The sequence below is a fragment of the Pelmatolapia mariae genome, linkage group LG10_11, assembly GCF_036321145.2.
Source record: "Pelmatolapia mariae isolate MD_Pm_ZW linkage group LG10_11, Pm_UMD_F_2, whole genome shotgun sequence".
NCBI lineage: Eukaryota > Metazoa > Chordata > Actinopteri > Cichliformes > Cichlidae > Pelmatolapia > Pelmatolapia mariae.
Genome location: NC_086236.1, coordinates 50,563,041 through 50,578,615, shown reverse-complemented (window position 1 = coordinate 50,578,615; position 15,575 = coordinate 50,563,041). Strand labels below are relative to the sequence as shown.

Sequence of the window (15,575 nt, the reverse complement as noted above, 5' to 3'; positions counted from 1 at the left end):
GAAAGCAGAATAGTTCTTATGGATGCAAAACAGCATGATCACTAACATCACAAATTAACACAGTAAAACAACTTTTTCTTATTTTCATTTCAGTGACTTTTAAGGCACAAGAAGCTTTGGAGAGAGTGAGGCTGTTTACTAGGAGTGCACTCGCACAATCTAGGGTACTCCTGTAGCCGGTCCCAAGCCTGAATAACTGGAGAGGGTTGCGTCAGGAAGGGCATCCGGCATAAAATCTTTGCCAACTCAAACATGTGGATCATCAAGAAAGAGATTTCATTGGGAGTTACCAGGATGGACAAGATTAGAAACAAGTACATCAGAGGGACACCTCAGGTTAGAGAGGCAATGCTGAGTTGATTTGAGAGGCGGGATGGTGGCTAGCTCTCTTATTGTTCAGCCCAGCTTAGATCCTTACCAGATTACCACACAGATATTAGCAGATGAAGCCGGACTAATACCTGCTTAAATTCTCCAACTTGTAGGAACTGGTTTTAATTCAGTTATTTTCCATGAAAGATCTAAACATAGATCCCTAAAAAGTCGTTAAAATATCTTTAAGAGCGTTCATATCATCTAAAATACTTCAGTTTTTAAAAATATTTTTAACATCTTCTTTTATTGTTGTCAGTCTTTAGGTTAATTAAACTCAACTGGTTCTGATGGAAACTTTTAATGTTAGTTTAGAGAGCAGTTTAAATTAATATTCACAGATGACAAAGAATTTGAGGCAAGACATTTACTGATAATTTTATGTTGGGTTTTAAAACTTTATAAGTATAAAAAAAACAGTAACAACGAATTAATAAATAACTAAAGAAGCAAACTCACAGTCCATCGTTTCGGGAAGTCAGATCGCAGGGGTTGCATCTGGGGTCAGCTTTAGGTCACTCTGGGCATCCATTAGTGGCCTTATTTAGAGTCTTATTCCTTTAAGAGGAGTGATTGGCCAGCAAAGACAAAGAATCATTACCTTTGCCCGCCCCCTCCCTGCCAGCAGTCAATAATGAGGGATCATTAAAATGAATAGATGGACATTCCCCTTTTCTCCGGATCCTTATTGCAAAATCAGTGTCAGGGGAAATGAAGATTGAGCTTGGAGAAGGCGTCTAAAAGCCTCACAGTGATTGTCGTGAACTCATCTGCAGTGCCAGGCTCCTTTATCTACTGTAAGAGTCTGCACCTGCCTGAACTCCTGACTAGCAAGGGCTTTTACTGTAGCCCATTAAGAGCATCCCTAATGCGCGCTACAGCGTACTTCAACATAAACATTCTGCATATGTACCGAAACATTTACAGCAAACAACACAAGAATGATTGCTTTGGATGTCTTGAGGCTTTTTTTTTTTCGTCCACGAAGAAAACAGAGCTCTCAGAGTGAACTACAAATGTGATATTAAACGCTTCGACTTTGATGTGGAGGATAAAGTGCTCACGTGATGCGATCGTATAAACAGACACTTAAAGACAATTCTCACTTTTCACGTCTTAAACTCAAGCATCTGTCTCGTCGCTGAATTTTATAAATCCTTGCACAACACTTCACGCATCACAAGAGTGAGCGCAAATCAAGCTGAATGATTACAGATGGAAAATAAAAGAAGGCACAGGATTTTTCCAGGCCCCATCTGGTTGCCTTTCTGGGCAACCTCTTAAAATGTCTTTTAAAAAGGTGATTTGTCTGTGGATCTGCAATAATGTGACCGTGTCAGCGTGTCTTCTGCTGATCCTGTCACATGTTGAAACGATCCCATAAAAACTGGGTTTGTGTACACCTGTGGAGCTGGGCGGCCCCACCTCATACACATGTAAACATGTGCCGAAATCCACACACGCACACACACATGGTCCTTATCTTCCTCCTTTATCATCCTAAAGGTAACTGATAAGAAGGTCTGTTTATAGTCATCTGACATATGTTTCAAACGAATAAAAGCGAAAAAAGTCACAGAAACTGACTCAAGAGACCAACAGAGATCAAATGCTGGACTGGCTTATGGGACAGAGTTATCAAAGGTCCCTCAATGTGGTCAAGCAATTATCTCTTAAAGGATCTCTTAAAGTCACCCCCATGGCTCTCTCAACATGCCCTTCATAACAGAAGTATACTGAGGATTTACTGCTTGCAGATGGCTCATGAGAGACAAGGGCAGGCGCTCCACCACCATGCCTTTGCACTTGTTTTATAAAAGCCCAAATCAAGGGCTCTCTGGGAATACAATAGGGGAGGAAGTGGGACCAGAAAAGGCACTATAAATCTGTATAGTGAAACTTTGAATTCTGAGCCCTCTGCCAGGCTGTGTGGACATGTTAACCTTTTTTTTTTTTTGGGGGGGGGGTGGGGGGGGGGGGAGGCACGCGCTGCAATCATTATAATCAGGGATTGACATTTTCCTTGTCTGGACTCTTGACTTCACAGCAGAGACGCTGTGGCCATCAAATGACAGACGGTGCCGCGCGTCTGCTGCTCACTGGGGCTGTCTGTCAGCACATCAGCCTGTCAGTACCATTAGCAGTTGATCAAATTGTGATCATTTGGTGAGGCACTTGGTCGAATCTTAATCTCAGGTGGGTTGTTTCCTGCATACACATGAAGCAGCTATGATGTTTTTTTTTTAATGCAAATACATACAATACAATACATGTATTTGATATATTTGGTAAATATAGGATGGAAATCTCCTTGCAGCTAGTAAAAATATGCGGTTGCGTCGATGTTCTTTTTGCATTTGGTTAACAACTGCAAGCAGTTATAATGACTAACAGGTCACACCCTTAACCTCTGGATCATCACTTTCTGCTGCAGCGCAATCGCCTGGTAAAAACCAACCGGTCTCCAAACAATTGTAATCTGACTCAGACTGAGTCATTCTTGGCAAAGGTTTGGAAATAACTGCAGTCTAGTTAGTAGTTTGTGGATGTGGATTTCTGTGTATGCACACGTATACAGATTTGCAATAGATGGAAATGGAATTGCAATTTTTGCAGATTATTCACTGTATGATCACAACCTTATTCGATTTCTAATTGATGATAGAGTGATAGCAGATTCTGTTTTATTGCCCTTTTATTGTTGTCTTAACCCAAAAAAGTCAAATCTTTGAAGACAGCAAAGTGACTCTTGTGCTTTAAGACTACTGACTGCGAGTGGTGGCAGACTTGGTTTTGAAGCAACCATTTCAAAAGCAACCAAGTTTGCAATGAATTTGTTTGTGCCACAGCCTCCAACCACTCTTTTCCATAGTGTGACTGTCACACAAAACTCTGACCTTTGAGGTCAGCGAATTGACATGAATGCACATGAATGCTTTATGTGTCTGGCAGGAGAGATAGCAGTTTCTTGCAAGAAATCAGATCAGAGGAAATCAGATCAAGAGCTAAACCCAAGGAAACCTTTTAACTACCTACAAAAGTGTCTACCAGCTCTTCTAAGAGTGATGAGCAAACACATTGTGAAATAAACTGTGTTCAACACATACACTCTCTTTCCCCACCACATTTATCAATTACACATGCTGACAAATTAGATTTGGTTGCCCTTGGGCTGATTTTGTCTCCTTGCTTCTGGGCTTTTTGCTAAGCTATGCCATGCTTATATGTACGGTGTTTATTAAAAATGAAACAACTTTTTTAACTGTTTAAGTTAATTAGGTGCTTATTTCGGCTGTAAATTCTTTATGCTGTGAATTGTTGATTTCCACATCATACATTCAAAGCTTTTCGTGTTTCTGTACTTTTAAACAAAAAATATAACCAATAAGAAAAGATTCTAAAGCTGTGTTTGTCCTTGCGCCATTGATATTTCACTCTTATGGACCACTGCTTCGGCTTTGGAAACCATAGCCCGGAGTCATCTCGCCACTGTGTCAAAGGGTATGGCGCTGCAAGAGGAAGACTAAGGTAAGAAGGACAGGGTGCCAGGAAAAAGGGGCGTGACTGTATCTGTAAATAGTGGCTCTATTTTGGGCTTACCTCGGTCAAACAGGGGAGCACCGCCTAGGCCTGCCTTCTGTTACTATGGGGATGGGCGCTTCATAACTTTGCTGAACGGAAAAAGTCTGGAGGACTGGCAGGTGGTACACAGGAGCGTGGCACAGATCCCATGACGAGGAGCTGGTTTGCTTCTAACTACCCACCGCTAACAATACTCACCGGAAAACACGCATGTCTCTGCTTGTACATGGCATATCAGCAGCTTGTTGCATTTTATCCTGCAGTGTTGTACTGTGCAGTGTGGCTGGCAAAGAGAAAACCTTCAAGAATGCACAGTTTTTCCTCTCATAGACGTCCAGTGATTTAATTGCTGGGCTGGTGCTTTGCTAGTCTTACTGACCGCTCAAAGCGATTTAAAATGCTTGCTTCAAAATTTATTTTAGAGACAAATTTTTAAAAGAAAATAATTTTTGAATGTTTTAATTACTTTTTTATTCAATTCAAACAAGTTAAAGGAAATAGGGACGCTACTACTCAACATAATGCTTTTCTTTTTTTTTTTACTTTATTATCAAATATTTGTTAACTTTTTTTTTTCAACAATCGACTTACTCACTTACAAATATAACACCGGGACATTTGTTACTTATGGTCACCAATATGCCATTTATTAGGTCATTTTTGAGAACACATTAAATGCACTTAAAACACATTTCATTTTTTTTTCATAAATATTTAATATTAAAGAGAAATATATTTCACCTTGTGCCTACACAGAAAAGCATTAGAGAGTTGCAACAATTTTGTAGCCAAGAAAGGTAGTAAGGCACAAAATAGAAACCTTATTGATAGAGTTTAGTCATGCTATTATAATATATGTTGAAAAATGTATTAGGAAAGCTATCCTGGAAGCTACTATCAGCTAAATGATCCCCAACATCAGTACAGTGTGCATGCTCCAAAAGACAGACAACATGGAAAAGACTGCGTTTATGTGAAGAGTTGACAGAAGCGCGTTTATGACACTACAGTGGAAATCAGTCTACAATATTTGGTCTGGAGGCAAGAAAATCAGCTCTGTGTTTACGGTAAAGTGCAAGTCATTTTTTTTTCGTATGATGGAACCATCCTATGCTAAAGTCTCAGTCAGAAAAAAAGAAACTTTGACAATAATTTCACCAAAGATAAAATCCTTTGGTCTACTCAGATCAATTATTGCCAACTGTAAGTAACAGTCCTGTCAGCTCCTCAGTGAAATCACCCAGATGATGAGGAAAACTGAGCCCGTGGTATAGATTATCCCTGTGCCTATTTACATGCAAACCTGCAGAGCAACAAGTAACAGACAAATCTATAAAAGTATTCCCCTTTAAATCCAGCAGGTACATTTACCTTTGTTCAACAATCTCTCAGCTGGGAAAGACTAAAACTGATACCTGCCTTATTAAGCTCCTGTAAACCAGGAATTTTGATAGGATATGTACTTAAAAAAAAAATCCTCTGATTGTCTTTGCATCATTATGTCATGATCTGGGTGGAAAACTGGAAGACCAGGAAAGGATGATAAGGAAATAGGCACTAAGGTGAAAAAGTAAAGGTGAAGGGTAGCAGAAATGCTACAAAATCATATCAGGGAAAGACAGGGGAGGGGGCGGGGGGGATAACAAACTGCATGATATGAGCATAAGGCATACATATTTTCAAATACATGTTTATACAAAAGAATATCATACATAAAATTCCGTATAAATGAACAAAGATAATAAGGAAGCAGGCAAAACAAAATTTGAATCAGTTGACATGCTTCCTATAGATGTTCCAGCCTTTTTGTTTCCCTGTAAACAAATAATTGAAATAATACAAAAAAATGTCATAGAAAACTTTCAGTCGGGTTTTTACACTGAACCGTTTGCATTTGCCTGACTGCTGCTGCTGCTTGCTGTCAATAGCACTGCTGTAAGGCACCGAGTTGGTTGATGCGGACTGACTGTGCAGACAAATGAACCAAAGTGATGAAGCTTGACACTTATTGTCCCATTAGCTTGTCCATGCATTAACGTACAGATCACACTCGAAATGAAGATTGTCATTTGTTAACGACAGAAAATAACTCAGTCTCTATGAGTTGTTTGGTCCACTAAACATCAGCTGCGAATTAAGGCAAGTGTAATCGTATACTTTGCCCCTGATATATCACTTCCCTTTTTTCGTTTCTGTAAATATAACATTCACCTGTTTATTCAAATGGAGCTTGCCAGTGATTGTCAATGTGAGCCTGCAGAGAGTCTGAGACTGAAGAAGAGCGGGTGGCATTGATAGTTAGGTGGGAGATCCTGGTCAAACTTTTATTCTTTATAATCTGGATCTCTGGCTGTTTTTGTCCTCGTTTGTTGATGCTGCTTTTGGACGTGTATGTGCTGCTGCTGCAGGAGACTCAAATGGTCTATGCGTGAGTGTGCACCGAGATGCTGGAGAGGTCGTTCCTGATGATCTCATTAACTGTGGAAACAAAAGAGAAAGAGGAGATCTTTATTAACTGCTCCCATTTAATGACACGCTAAAGCATTATTACATTTCATGAAAATACTGGCCTTGAAGGGTCGTTTGTTTGAACACTGACAAAGGTTGGAGTCAGAGCCCCAGAACCTCAGGGGACGAGATGCTCCAGTCAGATTTCAAGTGATATTCAAGAGCTATGCTTACTTTTCATGGTTAATACTTATCTTTTTAAATGTCTCATATATCTTTGATGGGGCTTTCTAAAGTCTGAAGGTAAAACCCTGAAGAAATCACCTAGGCTAAATGAATAGGTTTATTTTCTAGGGCATGACTCATTTTATAGACTGAAGATCAGGGGATATTGGCTTTTGCGGCTTTTGAAATCAGTCTCTCACCACTTCTCCAAGTGCAGTAGTTGATCACTTTTGTTTTTATTCATTTTTGCCACAAAAAAGAAAAAAGACCCAACAACAACAACTTCTACAAAGCTCAATTACAAGACAAGACAGTGACTCGGGTTGTATTACCTAATCTCGACAGATCCTAAAGCCATATACGGTTTTGAGATCTTTATTATTTCAATTCTGTGCTTGTATATCAAACATTTCCAAATTATTATGTTAAGTCAAAGTACCATGGTTAGGAACAAGTAATGTCTAAGTGTAGAAAGAAAAAAACATATACATTTCACAGAAAATATGGGAGTTCATACTTTCATATTTTTTAAGGTTAGCCTGGTATATAATCTGCTAACGTTGTATTTCAGTATCACCTCATGACTCAGCTGCATCCTGCATACAATTCCCGCTGTTTGCCCTGAAAGCCACTTTGCAACGCCCTCCGCCCCAGATCTGTGACCTGTCTGTTGCCTTGGATACCTGCTCTGTTATGATGGAAGGACAGAGCCATAGTGTCAAATATAAATTACACGTGTTGGCAAATCCTCTTTTGGCTGAAGTGTTCCTAGCTACTCTATACTTTTCTTATTAGCGAACTCTTTAAACTTTAAACATGAGAACATGTCAGACAGCAACACTACACTGCATACTTGACATCAGGACATCATGGACATCAGAAGCCACAGTCCAAACATATCAATGTCATTAGCAACTCATTTCGGCTCCATGCGAATATCCCTGTTTTTAGTCATCGTCTTGTGTTTCCTGCACCAGTTCCTGTGCCCGCGCTTTTCCCACAGTCGGGCAGACAGAGATCAGTCCCCTGCCTTTATCTTCTCTGTGTTCTTTGGCAAAACAGAGGGAAGTGACTGAGAAGATGGCGAGGACCCTGAGACCTGTTGCTCGACAAAAACAAGAAGCCTCATAGTCACAGAGCTCGCCTTGATAAGACAGGCCGATGCCGTCTGAGTCTGCTGAAACCACCATCGGAGCCGAGACAGGAAGTCCACCCACTGTGAAGTTCAGAGTGGGCCTGCGTTTGTTATCACTGCATACTGTTTGGTGAATTATGAAGCATCAGCATAGATCAAGATAAAAACAACACTAAAGAAAAACTTATTTGGAGCTCCTTTTGTACTATATCATTTAACTGCTGCTTGATTTCAGTTAAGTGTGATGTTGATGGCTGAGGTGCTAATAAAAAATGTTTTGCTAAACTGATCCATGCAGAATAAATGGCAGGAAACAAAGAAACAAGGCTGAAGACATAAATAATGTTTGATTTAAAAGACACACAGGCTCTACAATAATAGCTGTCCTTGTTTTATGTATGCAAACACCCACCTTTTCACACACACACACACACACACACACACACACACACACACACACACACACACACACACACACACACACACAAGTTGGTTGGGACTCCCCTCCCTGAACAGGAGGAACTCCCATTGGAAAAACTCAACCTGTGCCAACAGTGTTGGCTGTTTTCAACCCTGTTCCGCTCCGGGCTAAACAAGCATTTACATGCTGTGGTTATTTTTAGATCCACCATTGCAGGACATGAAGGAAGTGCAAGCACATGTATGCACAGCGAAATGATCACAGAGAGGTGAGAAAACATCGCCAGCTAGTTCTTAAGAAGAGGTGGGAAAACCCGACGGTTCAGCAGCAGAAAGCCACAAATATATCATTCATATTTCTGAGATTAAAAGTGGTGGCTTCTTTTTCTTCATTTCAGTCACTGTTCAAAAAAAGAAAAAGAAAAAAGAAAAAAAATCGTGACGTCTCTTCCTCCCACATATTAACTGCAGTGTTATTTTGATGCCCTTTATCAACTAATACTTTCCATTGGCAAGCACAAAGATGTTCCATTCTGAAGAAATAGTGACAGAGAGAAGAAAGGTAAAACACTGGCCCTTGTGTTTCATTTATGTACTCTGTCAGCAACGTGAGAATTTTAGAAGCAGGATGTGGCCAACTGTTGCACCACAAGACAACACCAAGATGCTATTTATAGCGTCTTAATACTCATGTCACTATTTAGTTGTGACAAGTTCTGGGAAACAAAGACCTTTTAAAGAAAACTCACAGGTAATTTTTTTGAGAGAACCAAAGGTCTCGCATGTCACGCATCTTTAAAAAAAAAAAATTAGTTGAAATGATCCAGTTTTAGCTAAAGACTTTTTTTTTTACTTTTCTGTCCTGAGCTTATGTATCTTCTTTTTTGAGAAAAAATGAACCAGAAAGAATTATCTCTCTGTTTTTCCTTTACTACATTTTTGACTCTGTCTTACCGTCCTTGAGGTGACTAGATAACCACAAATATGCAGCAGTGGGGAAGGTTGTCAAGCATTCGGAGGAACATTTAGTTCTAAATGAAATTTGGCTTAAAAAATTTGTCCCGTTGCACAACGTGGACTGGCAAGTGTGGATTCTAAGATTTCATCAGCAAACCTTGTAAATCTAAGTGTAACCTTTGAAAAAGAGTGCCAGAGGGCTATTTTTCCACTTTCGTGATCGCTATATGCTATTGTTAAAAAAAAGATTCCATGTAATGTTACAATAACGAAAGCAAAGTGGCCTGGAATCCCTCTCAACAGCACTGGAAACTTTTTTTTCTTTTTTTCAGTTGCCCAGGTTAATAATGGAAAGCTGGGAGGATACCCTCTCGTGAATAAACAAAAACAGTGGAAAACTGAGCTCCAAATATTCCCCTGCTGAAAAAAAAGAACGAGGGAAACAAAAAACACGTGCCCTGCTAGGCTTAGTTAAACAGAGTGGCATCCTTTATTAAGCTTCCCTGCCAACGCAATCGGCAAACCGCAGCCTGGACCTGTCAGGACCTATACTCCAGACTGGGTGGCTGGGAGATCTATTTCAGGCAGGTGTGAGAGTGACACAAAAATATGACTGCACTTTACTGTGATGCCAGCCAAGGTGAACAGCTCTATGGACAATTCACCTTTGTGAGGGCCTGCCAGTGTGTCTTGGCAGGGAAAGTGGCTAATTGCTAAATCCCTGCCTCCATTGGGTGTGACTCCGGGCTGAATAAACGTTGACCTCGCTAAAATAACCAGTCTGTATCAACTGTCGTGGAAGATGTTTTTCAACCTGCTAGAAGGCGGTAATGGAGGCAGCTCTAGTATACATCCTGAATATAACGGCGTATGCAAATTTAACACGACTACTGTCGGTACTTGCAGCTTTTAGAATAACAAATTGGCCACGCCTTAAACCACACAAAGGTTCTCTAACTAGGAGTATTATTTCCAAAATTAACATTACATTGTATTAAATTAGACTTAATTTGCGTAATTTGTAATTAAGACCGTAAACTCATCAGGAAAGAGTATTTGCTAAGGTGTTTGCTGGACTTCTTTTTGCAACCAGAGAGGTCATTAGAAAGAATACAAGTTTAGGGCACACTGATTTGCTTTACTTTTCAGACCAGAGGCTACATGTACTATTGTATCTACATATAAAGACACAAAAAATAAATAAAAAGTAAAGCTGGTCTGTAGTTATGTCTTACTTTCATCTTTTGAAGAATCCAATCCAATGGCTTAGGTAGCAAAAACATCATATTCACTCTGCTGCTGACGTAATTTGGAGGGTACAGTATATACAAGCACTGATATAGCGACAGCATAGTTGCTATACCTCACTGTTACTTACTTACAAATTGGCTTCTTTTTATCCAGTAATACAAGCACGCCTGATATGACTTCATTTGGCTTTTCTAAGAGTTCAGTGTGAACCTGAACTGCACTGGGGATTTAGTTAGCATTGTTACGGGATAGTGCTGTGCACTGGGGTTCGATAACAGCCGGGCTTCCTTAGAGAACAGAGGATGCCCTGTGGTCTGGAGAGATGCGGAGCCTCGAGGCCTGAGAGCCTCTTGGAGGTTCCTGCTGTCGAAACACGATCCCCTGTAGTCAAATCAGGCCTGACTGGCAAACACCTGACAGCGAGAGAGAGCAAGAGACTTCACCTCACCCCGGCCTCCGTACGTGACCTCCGTACTTAAGGTTGCAACAACAGGTTCCTGGCAGTGACTTCTGCTCTGCCGCTCGAAGTCTCTTGATACTGAAGAAGTGGAGGGCACCTTCCTGAACTCCCCTTACTTTCACAACACGTGCTAGCTGCAGCTGTGTTAGGGTCAAGGACCTTCACACTGTAGCGAAGGTGATTGTTTCCTGTGCTTGCTCGTACCTCCTGTAGTACCACATCGGGTTTTGTGAGAGAGAAGAGGAAGTTTCCTTCTATTGTGGCCCTGAGACTCTCGGCAGCACGTGAGGAAGTTTGCCTGAGTCACACAAGTTCTTTCATGTAAACACACAAAAATCGAATCGCCACCCAATCTGTACACTACCTCGGAGTGAGTAAAAGGAGACTAGCTGCGAGGAGGACTCACAGTTAAACCTCATCTGACCTCGTACTTTCATGTGAAATTGATTTGGTGGGGAAGCCGAACTAAAGCTCAAACTTGCCGGAGAGAGACAATTGAATTTCCTGGTACATATTACTTTTGTTTCCCCACTATATCAAATCTTCTCTCGGCCTCAGCAGAAACACTTAATGGACAATTTGCTGCCTCCCACACACAGCTCGAGCGGCTGGACGGAGAGGCTCTGACACAGCGTCACTTATCTTGTGCTAATCACCAGCAGTGTCAAAAATAGGGAGGAGGGGGGTGAAAGGTCGGAACGCACACGCGCATAAAATGACACACACAGAGAAGTCAGCATGGAGTAAGTGAAAGAGAGCAAGCGAAACCGAGGGAGACGCGATCCTTATTCCCACAGATAAACACAAATGGAAAGAGACAAAGCGTTCCGCTCATGCTTCATCGTGATAAAGTGCTTCATAAATTCATCTGAGCCTTGCAGGTAGACAGCTTCTAATCCATTGCAGGGATCCCTTTGGGCCTAATGATGTGATGATATGTACAGACAGTATATTTCATCTCCACAGTTAGGCTGATCTGTGAAGCCCCAGGCTTTCCCATGTGGAATCGCTCAGTCTCCTCAGCTGACAGAGGAGTTGGAGAGAAGAAAGGGGGGGGGGGAGAACAGGGCCACAGTGAATAGGTTTAAGACAAAGCCGAGTTTACCCTGAGAACTGAGTTTTTTTTACAGCTGCCCTGCAACAGCTGCAGAGTACCGATGTGTGGTGATCTCCTCACACTGCTGAGGTGAACAGCGATCCCACGAAATTCACTTCATTGATTTTGGACGTGGAGTCATGGCTAGAGATAATCATGAGAGAAATAATAGATGAGGAGCGTAATGGTAGGTGACACATGCCTAACCCTAAAAGTCTTATTTCTGTCTCTCCCACTTTACTATTTTTAGTTTGATTTAATTTTCTCCCACTCCCCCCAACAAGATTGCCGGGCTATTCAGCTGCCAAAGAGTGGATTAAGAGTAAGCAAGCTATAGACAGACATTTCTGACCAACAGTTCACCTCTCAGTCTGCGAGTGAGTGCTGCCTGCAGACACGAGGAGCCTTGATGATGTAAAAATAGTGCAAAAGGTCTGCGTCAATTCTTTTGCTGTTAAAAAGCACTATTATCTTAATACGTTGTCAGTGTGTTCCCATTTAGAGAAAAGCTACTCTGTTGTTTAGGGATCAGGTCTCTGCGGTGCATGTTTTTCTGAGACTACAAGACATTTAAATAGGCAGATTTACCAATTTTGTCATAGTGTGTTGTATGCTTAAATCATTTAAATACAAAAATATTAAATCTTGTGCTGTTTTTTGTTTGTTTCAGTTTACCCCCTGGCTTCCCTGGCACCCACTTCCACATTGTCCCATCCCTGAATGAACCTACTGAATCACTACTGATGAGATTGAATTAGAAGGAGTAAATTAGCTTTCTATTTTTTATTTTTTTTATTTTTTTTAGTGGCACAAAAAAAAAAAGAAATAAAGTATAGAGTGTAAACAGTAAGTGCTCTGATGTCGCTGAACAGATTTCCAATCAATATGTCTGCTGCTGTTTTTAGACAAGGACTCCTGGCTCAGTTGGATGAGAGAGCTGGAGCAGCCTTGAGAAATAATGATGACATACTCTCTGCGCCTCATATGGAGAGACAAAGTGGAGCTGGGCTCTAATCTCCACCTGAGTCTCCGATGCGCCTCTCCCTTCAGAGCGCATGCTTTATGGCTCTCTGTAATCAGACAAATCGGAAGAGTTCAGGGTTGCCTGCCTCAGCCCACAGTCACCGAAAAGTATCCAAAATTTACTAGAGAGGCTGGAGAACAATGAAACAGCAGCATACCAAATTAGAACCCTAAAGACAACAACTTTTACTGAAAGCCCCACCACTGATATGCTTATTTTGGCCGCCGCGGCGCAGAACCTTTGTCTTTGATCTTGCTTGGTGTGCTCTGCCGCTCCCTATCTCACCTCACTCTGTCTCTCTCTTTGTGAGCCTTTCACTTCCCTCCTCTCATTTCCTCCCAGGCCCAGGAGGCCCCGGGTGTACTCGCTTGAGGTCGGTCTCTGGGGAGGATGAGGGGGAGGTGTTTACATGGTTGGAGCTACTCTCTGGTGCCCTCATCACTGACTTCTCTGAATTTGGCGTGTGAGGCGTTACAAGTGCGTCACGAGCAATAACAGTTTTTGTCTGGCGTTATAGTTCACGAGCATTTTACACTTTTTAAGAAGGATAAAAAAGGATGCTGCAGTACGAGCCGCACTAGTCGATTGACAGGTGACGTCACCGAGTGCGGCGCAGATGCTCGAATGTTTAGCACAAAAAGCGCTTTCTGTTATTTTGATTGCACGGGTCCACTTGATTGCATTAAATTGCCTTTAAAAAAAGTTACAGTGGAAGAATACCACAACAAAACACAACAATCAAAGTGTTTATCAAACAAAAGCAAACATAAAAGCAACACGCTAAAGAGCTTCTGTGTGTACAGACCATGTGAAATCAAAAGCTCCGTTTCACGCAACTAGCAGAGCATGAATGCATAAAGCAAACACCAAAGCCTGAAAAAAATAGCACCAAACCGAGCAAAACTCGCACATCTCAACAGCTGAGATATGAAAGGAGACAGATTAAAACTCTTTGCATGGCTCATTACCAATGGGTTTATGGTAAAATAACTCGGCCATCTGATAAACTCGCCGTGATTGATTTGGAATTAGAAACGTATGCTCCAGCGGCGGCCGACGCAGACTTCACCGCTTTCTTTCTTTTTTTTGAATTATGGAATGGAGTCTAAAAATATGAGCATATTGAAACAATCATACTTCAAGTAGACTGCAGTCGTTTGGGTGAGAATTTGGCAGTACACCTGCATATAATACAATTTACAACTGCATTTGTAGTGGGCTTCTTTAAATCACCTGTTGCCTGTCAGTTGAAATGTGGGATTTCAGACTTGTTTTCTTCTGTTTATATATAAATTATATTCTCTGTGTCCAAAAAGGCTTACCTCACTGTGAGCTTTATTGTTTGCTATTCATCATAGATGGATGGCTGGTTTTGGTGTAGCAGCAAGTCATGGTCTTAAGTTAACCCGTCTCTTTAGACATCCATGAAAACGCATTAGCTTTTGGCATGCCAAAGTTGGACATTTGTTGTCAACCCCAGTGTCTTATTGTTTGTTTTGGCTTGAACTCTCTGATGAAAACAACATTTGCACTTATCTAGGATCCTGCCGAGCTGGATGGCGGGTTTGCGTAGAGAGATAAGGCACTGAAAAGTATACTAAGCTAACTAAATCTTAAAAAGGTTCTGCTGCTCACGGGAACATGGTCTCTCTCTTTGAGCATCCCCGTAGCGCTCTAGTGATCTCTACTGAAGCTGAGAGTTATCTGATTAACACCCTGTCTGCTCACCCCAACTATTGCCCCTGTAGCTTTAAAGCCTATACTCAGGAGGACACAGAGGGGGAGGCCCTCCTTGGGGCACATCATGGATTTATTCGCTGGAAGGTAGAGAGAGCCAATCGTGGCCAAATATTCTCTTATCTCCTTTCCAACACCCTTGACCTCACTTTGATTTTCATAGACAAGCGTACATCCATCTGGAGACTGTATAGCTGTCAAGAAACCCAGACTGTCTCAGAGCTGAAGGTGAAGACAGCTACACTTTCGCAGACAGTGGGTGAGACGGAGACATTGTTGGCCACCTGTAAATCACAGACGCACATCTTCACCTGCTTCTGTTCGCGGTGTTTAATATCTTACAAACTCAACAGTTGGTGGTGAGAAAACCTTCCACTTGAATAACTTAAAAGAAACGAGAGCCTGCGCTGCTACTCCATCCTACAGTAAATCTAACTGATCTAATTAAAGTGTACGTGATGTTTTCATTCACATAGAGCTTAGACACAGAGCTTTCCAAGTCCAGCTCCCCGCAGATTCGTCATGGCTGATTTACTACATGAGCAGAAAGAATTAGTTTGTCCTCTAGTAGTAGGAACTGTGGGGTCTATCAGAAAAGTATGTTTGCAGTTTTTAGGGCTGAAAAATAATAGCATCGCTCTCTAGCAGGAGACTCTTTGTAAAGTATTATAGATAATGGCTTTAATAGTGGTTAATAAAAAATTTACCAATGCCAATTTACCACAGAGTTTTTTTTTCTTCCGCACACCCCAAAAGTTAAAGATTAATAGCTTATAACCTACAAGACATTAGTAAATGACCTATAAAGAATTAATGAAGTCATTAGTTACACACTGTATGAAGGGTAAATTATTAAAAAGTCTTACTA

The 15,575-nt window shown here is 41.2% G+C and overlaps 1 protein-coding gene across 2 annotated transcripts in view; it reads right to left on the bottom strand.

The window, feature by feature from the left end:
- Nucleotides 1-4,704: 4,704 nt before the first annotated feature.
- LOC134636509 (nuclear factor of activated T-cells, cytoplasmic 1) overlaps nucleotides 4,705-15,575 on the bottom strand; it is a 60,444-nt gene continuing 49,573 nt past the window's right edge. For both annotated transcript variants that reach the window (XM_063486519.1, XM_063486520.1), the window contains exon 10: nucleotides 4,705-6,432. In XM_063486519.1, the coding sequence (XP_063342589.1) occupies nucleotides 6,377-6,432 (56 nt within the window). In that variant the 3' untranslated portion in view covers nucleotides 4,705-6,376. The remainder of the gene's footprint in view (nucleotides 6,433-15,575) is intronic.